Source organism: Gobius niger (genome assembly GCF_951799975.1).
Source record: "Gobius niger genome assembly, chromosome: 1".
Lineage (NCBI taxonomy): Eukaryota > Metazoa > Chordata > Actinopteri > Gobiiformes > Gobiidae > Gobius > Gobius niger.
In genome coordinates, this window is record NC_136852.1 from 23009642 (window position 1) to 23027598 (window position 17957).

A 17957-nucleotide genomic window follows, 5' to 3' on the forward strand; every position below is an offset into this window, starting at 1 on the left:
ATCAATACTGCTTTTACTTGTGTTTTTACCACACTGTGCACTGATATGGTAGACCTGCACACTGACTGAGCTGCTCTCTTCTGCAACTTATTATTTCAAGTTCAATTATCACTGATCCAAAATGTATGTAACTCCTGTTTGGCTGAGAGGAAATAGTCCCAATTGTAGGACTCACATAATTAATTTGGATAATAATCTATTGAGACACAAAAGGCAAGTAGGGACACTGTCTGAGCTTTTCTGCCAAACAGACAAAAGCATCAAGTCTCCCGTGAGCTGCCCCACTTGGAAGTTTTATTCAAAAAGATACAAATTCCAAACCAACATAAGAAAGAACAGTGACCTCAAATGACCATCCCAGTATGCATAATGTTTGATACTAATAATTACAGTGATGGGAGTTACTAAACAACAACTAAATCTAAGTAAAATCACAGATTATATTCTACGGCTGCAAGGTTTTGGAAAAATTTTAATTTGCGATTTTTCTGTATTGCAATTGCGATTAGATATGCAAGGCTTTCAGTTAGAATAAAGATTTTGGTCACTTTGGTCACTTATACCAGAATCACATGCAATTCTGAAGATTTCTCAGAGTTCTTAATGACAGCAGGTTTATTACACAGCTCTCCGTGGATAGAAGATATTTTGACTTAAAAAATAATCAGTCATGTGATTTGTTATTACAACCAATCAAATATAACTGATTTTGTGGCCCTTCTTTATACAGTGGATACAAGAAATGCCTAATGAAAGATAAGTATCATTAGCATGCTAATCTATTAACATTAAGTCGTTCAGTTCAACAGATTTCACAGAATAAACTTTATGTTGACTATGATGTGTATGCAATATTTCAATGAGAAATATATAACAAAAGCACAATTATAGCTTTTCTTTTATATATGAACATAATTACATGGACAGAGTAAACACAAATTACAAAAACATGCTCAGAAATCGCCTCCATTTCCACTAATCCTGTTCTTGTTACTCATAGAACCCACCAAACACTGCAACCAACCACTACAGTGAACGAGTTCATTGCTTCTAATAAGCATGCAGGTTATAGTTATATAAAGGCAAGCGGAGATGATTGTGAGAAATGGAGAAGCAGTGGACATCAGGAGTTAAAGGATGCTGGTTAAAAGAACTTTGAGAAGTGAAGTCATGCCAGGAAAAGCACCCACAAAGAGAATCGAGACCTTAGTCTAAGCCTCTATACAGCTCTGATTTTAGGCCGAACCTCTCTGACTACACCAATAACCAACCAGGAAAAAGGTAAGAGATCAAAGAGGACTTTTAGACGTCAGGCAGTGAGTGTCTGTGTGGAATAATGTATGAATGAAGCCTTTGTAGATTCAGACTTGAAGGTAACAAATGTGATATCCCCAAACCCTCTCCCCGCCGCCTCTACCTTGTCTTTCTCCCTCTGAATCGCGCTCTCCAGTTCGTCCAGCTTAGTTTGGAGCTGTGTGATGATGTCTGTTTCGGCCTCGATCTGGTCAAGCTCTGCCTGTCTCTCGCCCTGTAGCAAAGCACGCTCCATCTCCGCCTGTGAAATTAACAACACAATCAGAAAAGGTATTAAGAGATAAAACACAGCTAATAAAATATCTACTACATTTGGATTGTTCATTATTCAGTTCAGTCTAACTTCTTTTTCTCTACCTCTTGTTTGGACTCTAGTAGCTGCTGCTCCAGCTCAGTCATGCGTGTTTTGAGCTCGTCTATCCGGGCAAGGACACGAACCCGCTCCTCCTCCAAGTAACCAAGCTCCAGGCGACTAGAACTGGACGACTCTTCATGCTGTAGCATCAGAGAAAGGTCAGGCATAAGAGGACTTTACCATGACAGGATACATGTAAAATAACCTCATAAATGTTTCTGCAATGACATTCAACATGCATCACTGTGAAATAACATGTTGCTAAGTCTATATGCTGCAATTAATCTTTTTTAATAGTTTGCTCTCGCCGCTTACTTGTGCTTATCAGGGCGATAAAACTTGCCCCAGTTCTTACACATAAGATAACTTTATAAATGTTTGGGTGAGGCAGAGCGAAGCACAGCGTTCACATGCTGCAGAGACATGCAGAGCTCCAGCACCCCCGGTGGCGGCGGGGCAGCCCTCTGACCTGTCTGTGTCCATTGTGTAGAGCGGGGCCTGAGCTGGGACCAGGGGATGTCCTCACCTCCTGATGGGTGCTTTCAGTGCTACTGCACTCCTCTTTCAGATTTTCCTCGTCGCTTTCTCGCTGTCTCTGAGCCAGCCGCAGGGTGGACGAGGACGGAGTCCCTCCCAAAATGTCAACTGCGGGTCTGCCACATGAACCTTCTGACAGCCCGCCAGGAAACCCTGTCCGGCCGGAGCTCAGGGGGTCCGGACCCTCGCCTTTGTTGTACTCTGCACACAGGTTTAGGATGGTCTCTAATCGCTGTCTTTCCTGTTGATACACAAACAAAAAGCATATAAGATGGGATGAAGGAGAATCACATCACAACTACAGCCCATAAAACTAGGCCATGGGTTCAAAGCCTTCGGTGCCAGCCACAGTTTTGATCCGAGCAGCCGTGGAGTCTGCCAGGCCTCCACTGAAACAACACAACGCTCGGCCTGCCCTCTCACACAGGACGCTGTGACTGTCCCAGACTCTTGTCCAGCTGTCATTCAGAAGGGCTGTGGCCTTCCTGGACCCCCATGGACCACACTGCTCTGAACTTTAACCTGTGCCTGTCACCTGTCTGCTGCAGGACCCCACAGGCTCTGTCATAACACGCTGCGGGCATTATTAGCTTCTCAGAATGTGTCACTTCCCCAATTGCACATTCTTAGCATTTTTGGACCAATACATTTAATCAAGAACACAGTTTCACTCTTTATGTTTATATTGAGTCATTCAGGAAAAAAAAAACACTGGAACAAAAGGACAGGCTTACATTTTTGCCTAAATACCAAGAGAAGACAGACAATGCATTTTATTGTCAACAGTAAACAACACTAAGCTTTGGGACCATGAAAGCATTGTTCCCGCTGTATCCTCTTATGTCTCAATCACATTTAAATCCAGCTCTTGTCGCAGAGGAACACCAGTGAAGCTGAAAACTCCCACCCACAAACACAGCCCACAGTTAGTAACATTTCCCACTGAAGGAGCATCTGCCTGATTAGCAGCTCCAACGCTACCATTAGCTTTAGCCTGTAATCTAGGAGCAGTGGCTTTTAACTGTGTAGGTGGGAGTAATAGACCCCTTTAGGCCGATATCTAAAAACTGAGCTAACTTTTGTTGGCAGCTAACGACTCAAGTGTCCTCCCACTCCACCACATCTGTTTAGCGCTTCCATTTTTTTTGTCGAGAAGATTAAAAGCTACAAGTGTCATTGTCTGCTTTGATTGCCAGGCAGCCCAAGGCGACAGGACCAAAAAGATGAATACGCGAAAGCATCAAAGAAATGTTTTATAGCTCCGAATATATGTTTGGCTACAACATGAATCAACAGCAAGTAGCATAAAATCTACAGCCTGACACGTGCCAAGAGAGCTAAAATTATGCTTCCAACCAATTTAGCAAACATACATTTACTATTAGGTTTTTAGGCTACCAGACTACACCTTCAGATGTTGGATAAGGTGCTAAACAGGTCAGTGGGCTAATCTGATGGTGCCAATGATCCAGCAGATCTGCGCAGCAATGCAAATCTTTTTAGAGCGGTCATTGATTTTCTGCCACTGATCCAAAGTAAGACATTCAAATGTACTCACTCTCATGCTGGTGTCTGTTGAGGCGCGGGGCACTGAGACTTTGCCCAAAACAAGACAGTTGAACAAATACTGGCCTTTAAAAGCTGGTCACACCCCTGACCTGTCACTGTACCGACTGCAGCCACCCCCGATCCAGGTGTTGACTCCTTATTTGGTCAGGCACTACATTGTAGTATCTCATTCACACAACACAATCACAATATCTATCAGAATATCCGAGGGTTCATTAATCTGTTAATAAACGAACTGCAAGGTCAACATTCGACTTGATCGTACGACTTTGACACGATGCTCCAAGACAACCACATTTTTTTTCAAAGGAATGCCCCGTGTTCCCACAGTCCGTAAATCCTTCATCCGCCCCTAGACAAGCTCCATCCCTCCGCCGCCTCGGCAGATCTGATGGAGCGGCTCACACATACTCGCTTTAAAATGGTTCTCTACACCGAAGAGACGTTCGAAATTGATGATGCATTTTATGACATGTTATTCAATATGCAAGGTCTGCAAGCATAATATAAAATCGACCCACTCGCTTTCTGTCAATATAATGAGAAAATTCTGGCTATTTACTCATTTCTATTTTGACTTTTCTTTTTTTTTTCACAGTAGTCAGCATCTCCTCATGTCTTCCTCTGCCCCCTGGGACCCTGTATCTCCTGTTTTCTCTTATGCCACACAATCTTCCTCCTCTCTCCCTCCTCCTTTCCCTCAGCGCCCGGGGCATTTCCCTGCCTCTGCACCTTTGATCAGCACAGCTCATTTTAACAGCATACTCCTTCTTCTTTACAGCGTACATACCATCTTAAATGGGTTCAGAAAGTTTCCAGACCTCTTTTAATTAGTTCTATTTCATTATGCAGCAATCTAATACTAAAATCATGTAAATTTCCTTTCTATTAAAATTCCCCATTCAATGCTGCAAAAATATATTGAGATTAGTTTCCGGTCTCTATAAAACACCTGCAGATCCATTCCATTGCTCTCAATGATAGAGCTGTGCTGTGTGTTTTTGAGTGTCCACAAAAGTTCAAGTCTGTGTTAAATTCTATTCCTTGGCCGTGGTGCAGAAAAGTACAGCCTCTAGATAAGCGTGAGAGTAGATCTTAACAACAATAAAAAAGTGCCTTTACATAATAACAGAAATAAATAGATTGATACATGCTTCCAGAAGCCACTGCACTTTGCTTGTTGCTATGTGGTAAAGTTCAACAAAGCTTTTATTCTTTTCATATAACTAAAGGCAAAAGGAGATTTACACTGTGTGTCTGCAAAACAAACCACGGACTCCTCCGAGGGTTCGACTTGTTCAGGGTCCCACGGGAGGCACAAGCAGATGAGCCTTACAAGAAAACTGTTATATTTTCTTCTCTGCGCTCGTGCCTTTCCCCTGGTGAACACACTTAAGGCATCAAAGACAGGAAAAGCGAAGGGGCTGGTAATATCTCTCTGGATAATAAAAGTAAAACCGGTGGTCCTCCTCTGCTACAGTGACTGGCACAGGAAGGCGTTGACGTTTTAGCAGCTCCTCATGGGCCCGAAGGGAAAACCTCTCCGATGAAGACGCTCGGTTATCGTGTCAAACACTCGCAGCCAAAAGACTTCAAAGGGCACGTACAGTGATTAAAGCGGGGATAATGCGCGTGCGTCTACATTGACTGAACACTGTGGAGAATAATGGCAGGATTAGGCAGTGATTGTTCTTATAGGATGGAGATAGAGCAAAGCAGGCAGCAACATGTGCAGCTAATTGCATCAGCTTTGTAAAGTTAAACACTTTGTCAGGCCCAGAAATATTGGATTAAGTCTCACTGTATTCCCAAAAGCAGAAGTTATAAGTACATATTGTGTTTTTGTGCTACTTTCACTATAGTTCTGGTTCAAGCTGCAAAGTACAAGCATGTATTTTTTTTGTTGGCAATTGTACAAAGCAAAAAGAAAAGTATAATTTTAAATTTGTCATATATCAATTGATCAAGGCTCCTACTAGTGAGATAAACAAAGATGTTGTGAAACTGTAGGGAATTTCCATAAACCCAACTTCAAATGAAGTAAGTTCTTTCTTTTTGTTGAGGTGAAATGATTGATACAGGGCTCTTGATGTGAGCGCTGACCTTTGGACCCACTTCTGACACTTTGCTTTCATATAGACAGTACTCTGACAAATGTATGAGACTTATATTACCTTATTATTATCTATTTCACTTTAATAAGTCTGTGCCTTCAAATTGTCAGTCAAATTGTTAAATCCACAAACCGGTACAGCCCATAACTCTGTTTGTGCTTTAAACAGCACAAACTAAATCCCTTGCCCAGATTTGTTTTCACTGTACACAGCAGGCATTCATGCCGCTGTAATGACAATGAATGTTAATTAAACAGCAGTTTTTTTTATTTTTAGAAATCAACACACACACACCTTTTGTTAAATAATCGTGAAATCTACCACCCACGTCAACCTCCACACATGTTTACTGCTGTGTATTTATGTAATTCACCTGTACTTAAGGACCACACATGACTCAATCCACGCTCGTAAAATCTCTATGTAAAGAAAGCTTTGTCGGCAGGAGAGGCTGTAGGAGAGGCAGCATCACATGGAGGCCCTGTCCAAACACTAGACACGTTATCCACCAAATCATCCAGGGTCTATTTCAATGTTACTGGCATAGCTTTGTTAATATTAGCACCCCCAGGGCGCCTTTGGTTACCTTCAGGAGTGCTGCCATGCTGTGGAGAAAGACCGGCTTGTCTGTGGCCATGGAGAGCACACAGAGCATGTTCTGCTGGTAACTCGGGCCTCGCCTCTGCACAGGTACGGTCCTCCTAAACCCATAGTACTGCTCCATTGCCCGTCACCCACCACAAACAGAAGAGATGGGACAGAGCTGCAGAACGTGGTCAGGTCTTGTGAGAAGCCCATGTGAAAAGGGGGCGGGTCATAACATGCAAAGAGACGTCCCAAAGTGGGAGGCAGTTAACTAAGAAAAGCAAACTTTAAGGATAACTTTATATGCACTGGCAGCTCTAGTACATTGACTATATCCTAACTAACTATATCATAAGGGAAGTATAATGGGGGAAAGTGTAATGATAAACAACAATGGACTGACTAGAAAAAAATAAGCACCCTATTGTGTGCATATTCATAGTACCCTGTATTGAGTACTGTGTTTAAGTATTGCACTAGAGCTGGGACACTGTCATTTTTCTGCTCATTATTGAAAAGTCAATTCTCTTATTGAGCAACACATTAACCAAAACAAAGGTGTTAACAAGCACATTTTGTTCTGATGGTTGTTTACAAAAATAATAAGGTAATGATGTTTATTATTTTGCCTTTGACACTATTGTTAACTATGAATAGTTTTGAAGGAAGCTTATTTTTAAATGGGAGAATCCTTGTGGTAACAAACCTTTAATTACAGTTTGTTCTCTCCTATTTGTGCACATCATTTACAATCTAGTGTCATTTACAAAGAGAGCAACGTTCAGCCTAAAAGCTGCTGTGTTCTGACAGGAGGCACAGGCTTCACTGGTGAGGTTTGACAGTTAAACAACGCCCTCTAGTGGACAGTCTAAAGAACAGTGAATAAACAGACCGTAAAAAGATTGTAAAACCATTGAGAAAGAGAAAATCCTCCATCTTTGAGGTCACTGTGTATGAAATAGACAAAAACACTAAGCATAATGTAAAGAGCAGGCTAAACCTCCCCTGAGGAAACTTGATGTGACTGCTTTGTCTTTTCCCAGGGGAAATCCATACAGCATGTTTTACTGTATGCAATCACCTCCATAATACTGGATTATTACAGCTGTTCTTTGCATAAATTTAAATTAAAAAGAGCCTTCTGTGCAGAATCTAGGGCCTTGATTACGGTTGTGTTTTCAAAACACTAAACCATAGCAATTGAGTCGAAATCACTGCCATCTGACATTTCTGTAAACATTTATTTCAAACGGGAGACACTTTTCTGTCCAGGGCGCTACTCATGGAACCGCTTGTCTCCTGAGCTTAACCGAGATCCCATGTGGTTTTAAAGATGAACTTAAGTGCATGTAGTGATGTAAATGATTTTGTCAGCGATGAAATGTCTTGCCTTTGCAGTGTCATACTCAACGTTATTGTAAAAGCTCTTCTTGGTACAAACATTGCAAATGAGCCTCAGCTGTTGCGACGTGTTGGTTACACGTTAATCGCACGTGTCATTATCGAACACATTGACGCTTGTTGGAGTTGTCTAGGTCGGCAGGTTTGGCGGATATATTTGGTGGCACACATGATGCCAGGATACAGTGTTTGAGGGGGTATTTTTGGTCTTCTAATCCATCTGGACAGTAGCAGGGATGCAAACTATGTCGCAAATATTTCCCACAGCGTCACACACACGTCCACATTTCCGACATCCAATCTGAAAAGCTCACCTACCACTGCAGAAAGTCGGAGAATAAATATGTTTTTGGTATCTTATGTTAAACCAAATGGATCTCGCAGCCCCTGATAACAACCCAATTACTCTGATGATTACGACGCGTCAGGATTACCGGGTTCAAGCGTCACGTGTCCAGGAAGTGAACTTAACCCTTTAATGAAATACAGTCGGCACACACACAGTAACATGAGGCGTCTGCTGCTGTCTCAAAGCTGCTCAGACTCGGGTCAGGGCCAAATGGGTTTCCTCCCTGGCATGGGGGCATGTTGCTCAGACGGGACATGCGGACACAGGGCCGTGCCAGTGTGTGGACGGCCCGAACAGATGGACATGGAGGAGTCACAGCAGGACAGCCGTTAAACGGGGCTTAAACTGCAGCGTCCAGGGAGAGGGACATTAGAGAGATTAGCTAAAAGGTTGCATGAGCCTATCGACACCTGTATCATTTACGGTGGAGATTTGGGAGAACAGGTGTCTGAAAAGCATCACAAATGGGACAGAAACAAAAGCAATAGATCAATGAATGTTGTTTTGCGGGAACGCTGAAAATGGTGCTGCTGTAATCAAATATAAACCTGATCTGGAGGTTAGAAATGACAGCCGAGAGAGGACCTGGATGTCACCTTTTACTTTTTACTTTGAATACAATCACCTCAACAAATAATGAGGCAGAAAATCCCTGCAGCAACACGTTTCATCCAACATCATACAGTGCTTCATAACCTGCGGACCTGTGACACTATCGCTGGCCTATATTCTAGGCTGCAGATTGCATCATAGTTTTTGTATACAGTGCGCATGAAAGCAGCCGATTCCGCGCTGCCTCCCTCTGCCTTGGAGCTGTGTAATCCCATTTGATACAGCAACAGGAGGACTCTCTCTCTCTCCTGAAATGCGTTTTTCGCTGTACACAACTTTGTTTTGTGGTAATCACTTGTATGAATGAGTAGCAGCAGGCTGTGTGCGAAATGATTAAAATTCAGACGCTCCAGGGCACGCCAAATCTGTCATAACAGTGACTCGAGTGTGACTAATTACAGGCCCCGCAGCTCGAGCCTCCTCAAAGTCTACAGAAAAGTATAATAGTCGCACATGGGCCGCAAAGAAACGGCTCCTCCTGTGAGTTTTGCTGTACGCTCAAGCTTGTCCCTGAATCCCTTATTTATACAGCATTACTGTGCACTTGACCTTGCACTCCTCCGGCTATGTACCTTTAAAGTCAATATTTCCCTGAGTGTGTAAGCGCCGGCACCAGGCCGAAGGTTGAAGCGACTATTTTTCATATTGAACAAAGACACAAGGGCTTGACAGCGGTAGTTTGAGGTAAACATAAGAGATAACAAACAGCCTGGCTTTGTTACAAAAAGAAAATATTAACCTCTTTTGGCTGAACTCACAAATGTTGCCTCCATGCTATTAAGACGGTTTACAACAACAAAGATATCTGGTGATAATGCAAAGTTAAATGGATTTTAACATTTCTGCAAGACTAGTACCGGTTTTCACAATCTCACATCTCAAAGCGTGTGTTTCTTTGATACAGCACTAGCTCAGCCTTTAGGGTAAACTACAACAAACTACTCTAATCTACTACAATACGCAGCACAGATTAAACTGCCAACTCGTGTTATTGATTCATTCATCTTTGCACACTCCAGGTCATTGGTCCGAGAGCCTCTCCCTGTGGCACTTGGGCGTTGGTAAAGCTACACAATGCTCAAAAGCCAGTTTCCACATTCACTCTCAAATGAACTCGCTATCACGATCATATCATGCATCATTTTTTTTATGTGTATAAGGAAATAACCTCAATCAGCATAGACTGTGTTGGTTTGCATCTCAAAGTGAAGTATGAGCGCCCTCTTCTGGCTGCAGTGGGAATTGCACGAAAAAGATTGAATAACGGTAAGCTAAAAAATCAGTGGCACCGTAATAAAGGCAGTTTGGGTGCTCAAAACCAGACTGGTGATGGTTTACAGGCTTTTCAAATGCAGAGGACACTTCCATGTTCTACGCATGATACTATAGTATGTTTTTTGGAGAGGGAATAACACTATAACATGGGGGGGAAAGATATTCGCATGATGTATGTCTCCTTTAAGAAACAAAAGCAAAGATGCTGGTTTAGGATTGAGCCAACAACCTCTTGGAAGATGGGCTGAACGGCGAACCATCCTCGTTCAGTACAATGAATAACTACAAACAATTTCTAATCTAGTGGTAAAACCGCTCTGAAATGCCTGTGACTTCTTTTCATTGGTTTAGCAGTTCATGTTCAATTGTATGCAATGCAAATGTAAATGCTCTTGGACCTGTTTAAAATGTGCACAATGAAATTAATCTGTGTTTGAATCATAAATTGCTAATGATTGAAATAATTGTCTAAATAAATTGAAATAAAAAATACATATATAAAGTTCTGCAGCAGCTCTGAATGAAATGTTGCACCTCATGATACAGTATGATATAACATAATCCTCTTAAAAGTTTACAGGCAAAAAGTAAGCTCTAAAGTAATTATCTTGACACTTTGGTTGTCGAGTTACGGCTTAAAAGCATTCCTCCGCCGCACATGTGGCACTGTGTCACACTGTTTTATTGGCACGTCTCTGCAGGAGGTCCCAGAACACGACCAGCCCACAGATAGGGAGGGCATGTCAGAGTGCCCTTCCAAACCAAGCCGCCTCCACTCTGTCCCACACTCTTTAAAACGCCATTTGTAATTACAAGCAGGGCGGACAAATGCCTTCCTCACAGCGAGGCTTTTAAAGGAATTTTATTCAAACTGCCTGACAAGTTCAAGGCGACCACCGCTGCTCCCTCCTCCTCCTGTCCAGTTTACGAAAAAACAAACAATGCGGTTGCTATGGGATCACTTGGACGTCCCGGGACCAACATGACAGCAGCGGCGCACACAGCCAATAGCCCTGATATGGACTTGTCACTCAAAGTATTTATGGCCTTTTACAAAGAAACATGGCGATAAGAGACACTCCCAGCCTCAAAGACGGCATCCATTCAGTCAATCAACAAGTGTCTGGAGCAAGTCTTTGAATAACTCCACAGAAACGGGGTGGCAACTTACATAAGAGACACTTTTTAGTTCCTTTTTTCATACGTTCTGGATTCTGCCTACTTATTTCTGCCCACTCCTAGTCAAAAACAAATGTAATGTTCCAAGTTCAAGTGTTGAACTTGTACAACACAAACAGAAGATGTGTTATGCAAACTTGGAACTGCTGTTATTACTTGATTGATTTCACACTAAAAGTAAGACCAATCTTTCTAATAATGCATTCACATCATACTGACTGGGATTCTAACTCACCAGCCTCTCCATCTCCTGCTCCCTCAGCCGCTCCTCTCTCTGCCTGCGGTGATACTCCAGCAGCTCGTCCTCGTTGTCACTGATCTCTGTGATGCTGTTCTTCCTCTCCCTCATCCCGGGATGGGGCCGCCCCGATGCCGACATCTTTCTGTGCGCCCTGGGACTCGCCGCCGGAGACGATCCCGGCAAAGACCCCAGACTGTAAGCGGGGGTCAGGGAACTCCCCAAACCTGCTTTCCTAGAGCCGCCTCCGCCACCCTCCATCATCATCAAGGTAGGTGACGGACTACGCGCTCGCATCCCTTTGCTGATTATGATCTCGTCGGGTGTCGTTGCAGTTCTGCGGCGCAGTCTGGGGCTTTCTGGAACCAGCTTGCTAATGCACGAAGGACTGTCTGGAGTCTTTAAAATCGGGATTGTTCCTGGCAGCGCCCCTGGAAGTACCGGCACCCCTCTCCGTGCCATAGACGGGCTAAGAGGAGGCAAATCCCTCATACTTAAATTTGCACTGCTACTACCATTCATCTCCATATTTCGCCTTGCTACCCGCGGGCTCTCCGGCGGCTGTAGCGATCGCTGCTGTAGAGGCCCACCTTGGATGATATGCACAATGGGGTCTAGGGGCGGCTGGAAGGCTCTTGTGGGTTGAGAAAGTTGCCGCGACGGACTCGAGGTGAGCGATCGATCCCCTAAACTTGCCTGCTCCCGGAAAGGACTTGCAGGCCTTTCTTGAAGCACTGTGGTGTTCTTGGTCCTTGGATGTGACGGAGATGAGCATATAGAAAACTTTGGCAATAGTCTGGGGCTACTTGGCACAATGTTGCGGCCATTTATAGACTCCTCTGGGGACAAAACAGGAGTGTGCCTTGGGAAATCGCTCCCATCCTGACTGAGTCCCCTCCTGATCGGCTTTGGACTCGGAGGGGTATCTGTGAGCACCTTTCGCTGCAACCTGGGGCTTTCCTGGACTTTTGGACTGGCCCCCCCGCTGCTGAAGCTAGGCAGTATGGTCCGTGGCTGCGGGACGGGCAGAGCTTGGGAGCTGAAGTTGTAGCTGGAGGAGCGTACAGGCACAGGTGGCAACGACGAGGTCTGGTCAGGGGGTCCACCGATAGGGGAGGGGCTGGTGAAGCTCCCACTGCTGGCCGCTGAAGGAGAAGACAGGGGTGAGAACGGAGGAGACGCGTTTTCATAACTGGACCCGACGGACATGGCTCCCGGGCTCACGGGAGGGGACAGCAGGTACCGCCCCCCACCGTTCACCATCGGAGAGAGGGGGGAGTGAGCGGAGCCACCCGGAGGCTTCTTGGAGTCGGAGGATGTGGGCTGAGAGTCATCCATGACTAAGGAGTCCATGATGTCCTGAAGGTCCTTCTCAATGGAGCTGACGATCTTACTGTGCTCGGACTGAACTTTGTCTCCAGGGGCAGGGGGGGACTGGGCAGGGCTCGAGTGGTGATTCCCATTGACCAGGCTCTCCTTGTCTGCAAGAGAAGAAAGATTATACTGTTATTTGATTGTCTGTCACTGTTTTAAACTATGTATGTGAACCACAACTGTTCTCAGTGTTGAATTATAATGCATATTTACATAAAAAATAAAATCAAGATCTGACAATGGTCCCGGCATTAATGAATCATAGTGAGTGTTTCCTAGAGACCGTAAACAAATGTTAAACTGCCTGCTCACTTCCTAAACAATGTGCTGAACATTGATATAAAAGTTAAGAAAGATTTTAAGTATATGTATGGAACGTTCTATTTTGGATAAGGATCAGGAGAAAATGTGCCCACGTAACCCAATTACTATGTGGTTCAAATACGAGGTAGGACACACAAGCTGTAATCTAATCTCAACAGTCTCTCTCTGATGTCAGCGCCGCTCTGTCGATTACTGCCACAGAAACAAAACGCCACACGAAATTTAGCAGCATGGCCCCGGGGCACGGTTCACTGTCTGGATCAGGTTTGTATTTCAGTAAAATACAATTAGTTTGGAATTGATTGGGTGAGAGGTTTGAAAACAACATGACAATGATTAATTATTAATTAATAATAATCGGCCCTGGGTCTCTATAGCCTGTCCTGGCAGTGGATCTCTCCTTCTGTGGTTCTCCCCAAGGCTTCTCTTTTCTCCTGCTGGGTTTTTGAGTTTTTCCTTGCCGTGCTGGAGAGTCTAAGGACGGGGGACGCCCACGCCGCTCGTCGCCACCTGCTGCCGACGCTTATTGGACATTATATTTGCCTGGATTCACCTGAACTTTAAATTGTCATATTTATTGCTCTGTTTTATTGCCTTAATGTTTGGTGCAGCCCTGTGAGGCGACTTCTTTTGTGATATTGGGCTATACAAAACCATTAAATGTGTTTTTTAAAAGTGGCCCAATGAGACGATGAGATGAGAAGAACATGCGCCTATGTTTGTAGGCTCTCAATCGCCCAGGAGTTTTTTTTTTTTTCATATAAAGCCCACAACTCAAAAAACACCAAGCCGACTCATCTCTACAGTAATAAGCATCCATGTTTTTAGATGGCTAATCTCTGACATGAATGCACAAGACATTTTCCCTCTGTCACAAAATCAGAATAATTAAATTGAAGCCCTTAAACAAACTATTATCAGGTTGTTTGAAGATGACACATTCATTGAGGTCAGTAGTGTCAAGTTCAGTATTTGTCCTCTTTATAAATATGATGTCATAGAGATGCTCCCATAAAAGTAAAAGCCTCACAAATAATGCATTAGCTGCTTGTCCTACAGAGATGGGGCTGGATTCGCTTCCTGGTCGTTCTTCTTAAAGACAGAGCGCTACAATGACGCTCGGTGGTAATGACAGCCTGTCCACTGTCAGGACTGAATGCACGTCCAGGCCAATTGTACAGCATCAGGCGAGCTGTCAGGCTGATAATAGCCTTCATTTAAGGCGGAGGGCTCCGCGTGAGCTAAATGTCACGCCGTGCATTAAACAAAACACAGCAGCTGAATTCATATGTGCAGTGTCACTAGCTATGGGGGAGCGATGATAAAAATAAATGCAGGCGTTTGCGAAGGGAAAGCCCATGATGTCATGGACTACCGCCTCAGCCAGGAGCACTTCACCAAATCCCGTTAGCAAATCACTGAAAACGATTCTCGCCACCCTTTCCTTAAGCCTCAAAATGGCACCCTCTTTAACGTCACACAAGACTAGCCAGACATTTGTGTCCAAATCGGCAGCTTAACTTCACTAACAAATGTTGTCCTTCACAAATTAAAGTTATATTTGCAGGCATCATAATACGTCAGCCTAGCCTTACTTTAACGCGCTACTTCAAGTTAAAGTTCTCGATTCTGCAAAAGAACAAGCACATTCATTCCCAACATTTGAACGGAATAAAATAAGAGCTACAATTATTTCGTAGCAATCATTTGCTTGTTGTTTGGATCGTAATTGCACTTGTATTATACGTGAATAAACGAGAAACAGCCGCTTTTCTAATGGAGTACGGCGCGCAGTCAGGTACTATCGCATCTGTCAGGCGTTCCGCGCTAGGCAGGTTACTCACACGATGAAAGGATAAAACTGCGAGCAGGTCAGTGTCAGTGCTGCTATTTGACACACAGCAAAGCCGACATCCTGCAGACAGCGGTGCCAGAGAGGCCGAGGAGTGACAGGGCCTGGCCGGGCTCCATAAACCACAAACCGGGGTGGATATCAGCCTCAGCCAGGGGGTTGTTGGGGAGCGCGGTAAAACTGCTGCTATGGCTCAAGCTGATTTCCGGTCAGGACTTTCAACGTAAAGTATGAACTAAATATTTCCTATATCTCTATTTTCATTTTAAATGGAAAACATGTTGTTAAAACGGATAGTAACATATGTTTTGTGCAAGTCCCAATTTAAGTTAGTTTACAATAAATAGCGGCCAAACGTTATAAATGTAATCTTATTATATTATATTTGTAATGTGTTATACTTCCTGTTATCATTATACAGTGAACTTGGCTTGACATCGTTTGCTAAGACATACAAAACTGTCTAATAAGCATTTGGAACCTGTATATTATTATTATTATACTATTGTTACATATCCCCAGTGGTATTCACAAAAACACAATTATTAGCCTAAATAATACAAAACAAATAAACACTAGGCAAATGTTTTAATTACAAAGGCATTGTGCGTTGTCTTTTTTTAATTAAATGACAACAAAAAGAGTGCAATACATCTTCTCAGTGTAAACCTGGGGACCTCAGCTTTATCACAGTGCAGGCCACCAACAAGCAGTAAACCTATACAAGATACGAATCAGGATAAAGGCTCTTATTAAAATGTCTTGATGGTACCGAGCATTAAGGTGTGACACAGTAGAATAGAGGTTCATAAATAGTCTCTGAGAAAGATAGCGCTGGCCACATTAAGTAATCAGCACAAAGGCACAAAACGTGTGCTGGCCTAGAAGAGAGGTACAGGAAATGTCCAACCCAGACAAGATCGCTGCTGAAAGATGTTGGATAAAGACAGCTGGGACAGGTTTGCCCAGAACAACAAAACAAAAAAGAGCATGGGCCATATTGAACTACTCTGTACATAACAAAGGCAACGGGTTTTAGCATTATACATTGCGTTATTTGTAATAAATCATATAATGAGTGGTACTTTTTAGTGCAGATTCCATTATACAAGGCTACTGTCATTACGTTAAAATTGCACAACCAGCGCTTTACTTCTTTGAGTCAAGGTAACATATCAATTACCTAAATTTATGCTCAAAGCTTGGTAAAGTGATCTTTAGTGTTGCTGTCATGCTCTCACACAGATAAGAGTCATTTTGTTTCAGATATGACAAATGCTCGGAGATTACTATGGGAGTGGTGTAAATCTTGTCAGTGCATCTCAGGAATGCATAATTGAAGAAAATGGCAGGTTTCTAAACAACGGAAACCTTTCATTACTGGATCAGGAAATACACGACAGCAGCCAAGTTTCCTTCTCGATGGACATATCTCGCAGTGGGCTTAATGTCACAGCAAACGCAGGGACATACGGGGTAGTCTTACAGCAACAAGCATTGGCAACAAGCACATACGCACACATGCATGAGCGTCCCTAATTTTTGCCTGGAGACGCGGTGGAATGGGATGCTCATAAAACATGCATAGTGTGAATACAGAGCCAGGTCCCAGCTGGGTATTACTCAGGCTGGGGCTACAGTGCATTGGAAAGTCGGCTTATGTCAGTGTGGCATTCATGGTGGCCTATACTGGACACATTCACATGGGCATATTTAAGTATAGTGCATAGAATATATTACTTCAAAAGATTCCCCAAATGACTGTCTTCCTGAAATCCAATCAACTAAAACATTTACATTCTTATAAAGATGGGGCTCAGGTTCTACTTCTTTTATAGTAATTTTTATGAAACAATTTAAACAGTTTAACAAATGACATTGTCATGTTTTTTTTTTTGAGGTTTTTATTATGGGTTTATTTATGCTGGGTTTTCTCAAGAGTTGTTTGTTGTACCATCACCACCTTTCATGCAAAAAAGAAAAAGTAGTTCAACACTGTACCAGTTGCTGGGTTTCAGGTGACATCACAGCGTAAAGGGTAACACTTTATTTTACACTACCCTTGATACATTCTATCTAACTAAATTCAGTACAAAGTAATGTGCTCTTTAACAATGTGTAATAACTTGTATGGGTGCTATGTATCTTTCATGGGTTAGATACACAATGGAATAATATGTGCTTGTAGTTTGGAGGTGCATAATGTAATAAGACATAACTCTAACCCTAACCTTAAAGGAATAGGCCACCGTTTTTACATACTAAGATATGTTCTTACCTCACTTTAGACGTGTTAATATATCCCCGTCTGGTCTTTGTCCGTGCGCTCTGCCAGGCAAACGGAGCACATACGCAGCCTCTCCCACATGTCCTATAGCTCCAAAAAAGCTCACGATAGAAGCTACCAAGCTCTTCCACGTGTTCCCTATTTAAATAAAGTTACGTGAAGTGTTTTCATGCGAAGTATATTTACCCAGAAATGTAGCATGTCGATTTTATAAGCAAATAAAAAGGGGGACTATATTGTGAGGCGTAATGATACGAGGAGTAAAACGTCCGCGCAGTAACTCCTAAAGGTTATTGCCGGAAGTGAGCGGGGGAAGTCTTTAGGAGTTACTACGCGGACGCTGTGCTCCTCGTATCATTACGCCTCACAATATAGTCCCCCTTTTTATTTGCTTATAAAATTGACATGCTACATTTCTGGGTAAATATACTTCGCATGAAAACACTTCACGTAACTTTATTTAAATAGGGAACACGTGGAAGAGCTTGGTAGCTTCTATCGTGAGCTTTTTCGGAGCTATGTGACATGTGGGAGAGGCTGCGTATGTGCTCCGTTTGCGTGACAGAGCGCACGGACAAAGACCAGACGGGGA

General features: G+C 43.2%; 1 protein-coding gene across 8 annotated transcripts in view; it reads right to left on the reverse strand.

The window, feature by feature from the left end:
* Positions 1–17957, reverse strand: part of phldb1b (pleckstrin homology-like domain, family B, member 1b) — a 58126-nt gene that overhangs the window by 15433 nt on the left and 24736 nt on the right. For 7 of the 8 annotated variants that reach the window (XM_079555144.1, XM_079555142.1, XM_079555141.1 and 4 more), the window contains 4 exons: positions 11526–13009; positions 2139–2447; positions 1672–1809; positions 1418–1555 (listed from right to left, as the gene is read on the reverse strand). In XM_079555144.1, coding sequence (XP_079411270.1) covers positions 1418–1555; positions 1672–1809; positions 2139–2447; positions 11526–13009 — 2069 coding nt within the window. Of the gene's footprint in view, positions 1–1417; positions 1556–1671; positions 1810–2138; positions 2448–11525; positions 13010–15070; positions 15261–17957 lie in introns of those variants that run through there. The other variant, XM_079555145.1, reaches the window with a different exon arrangement.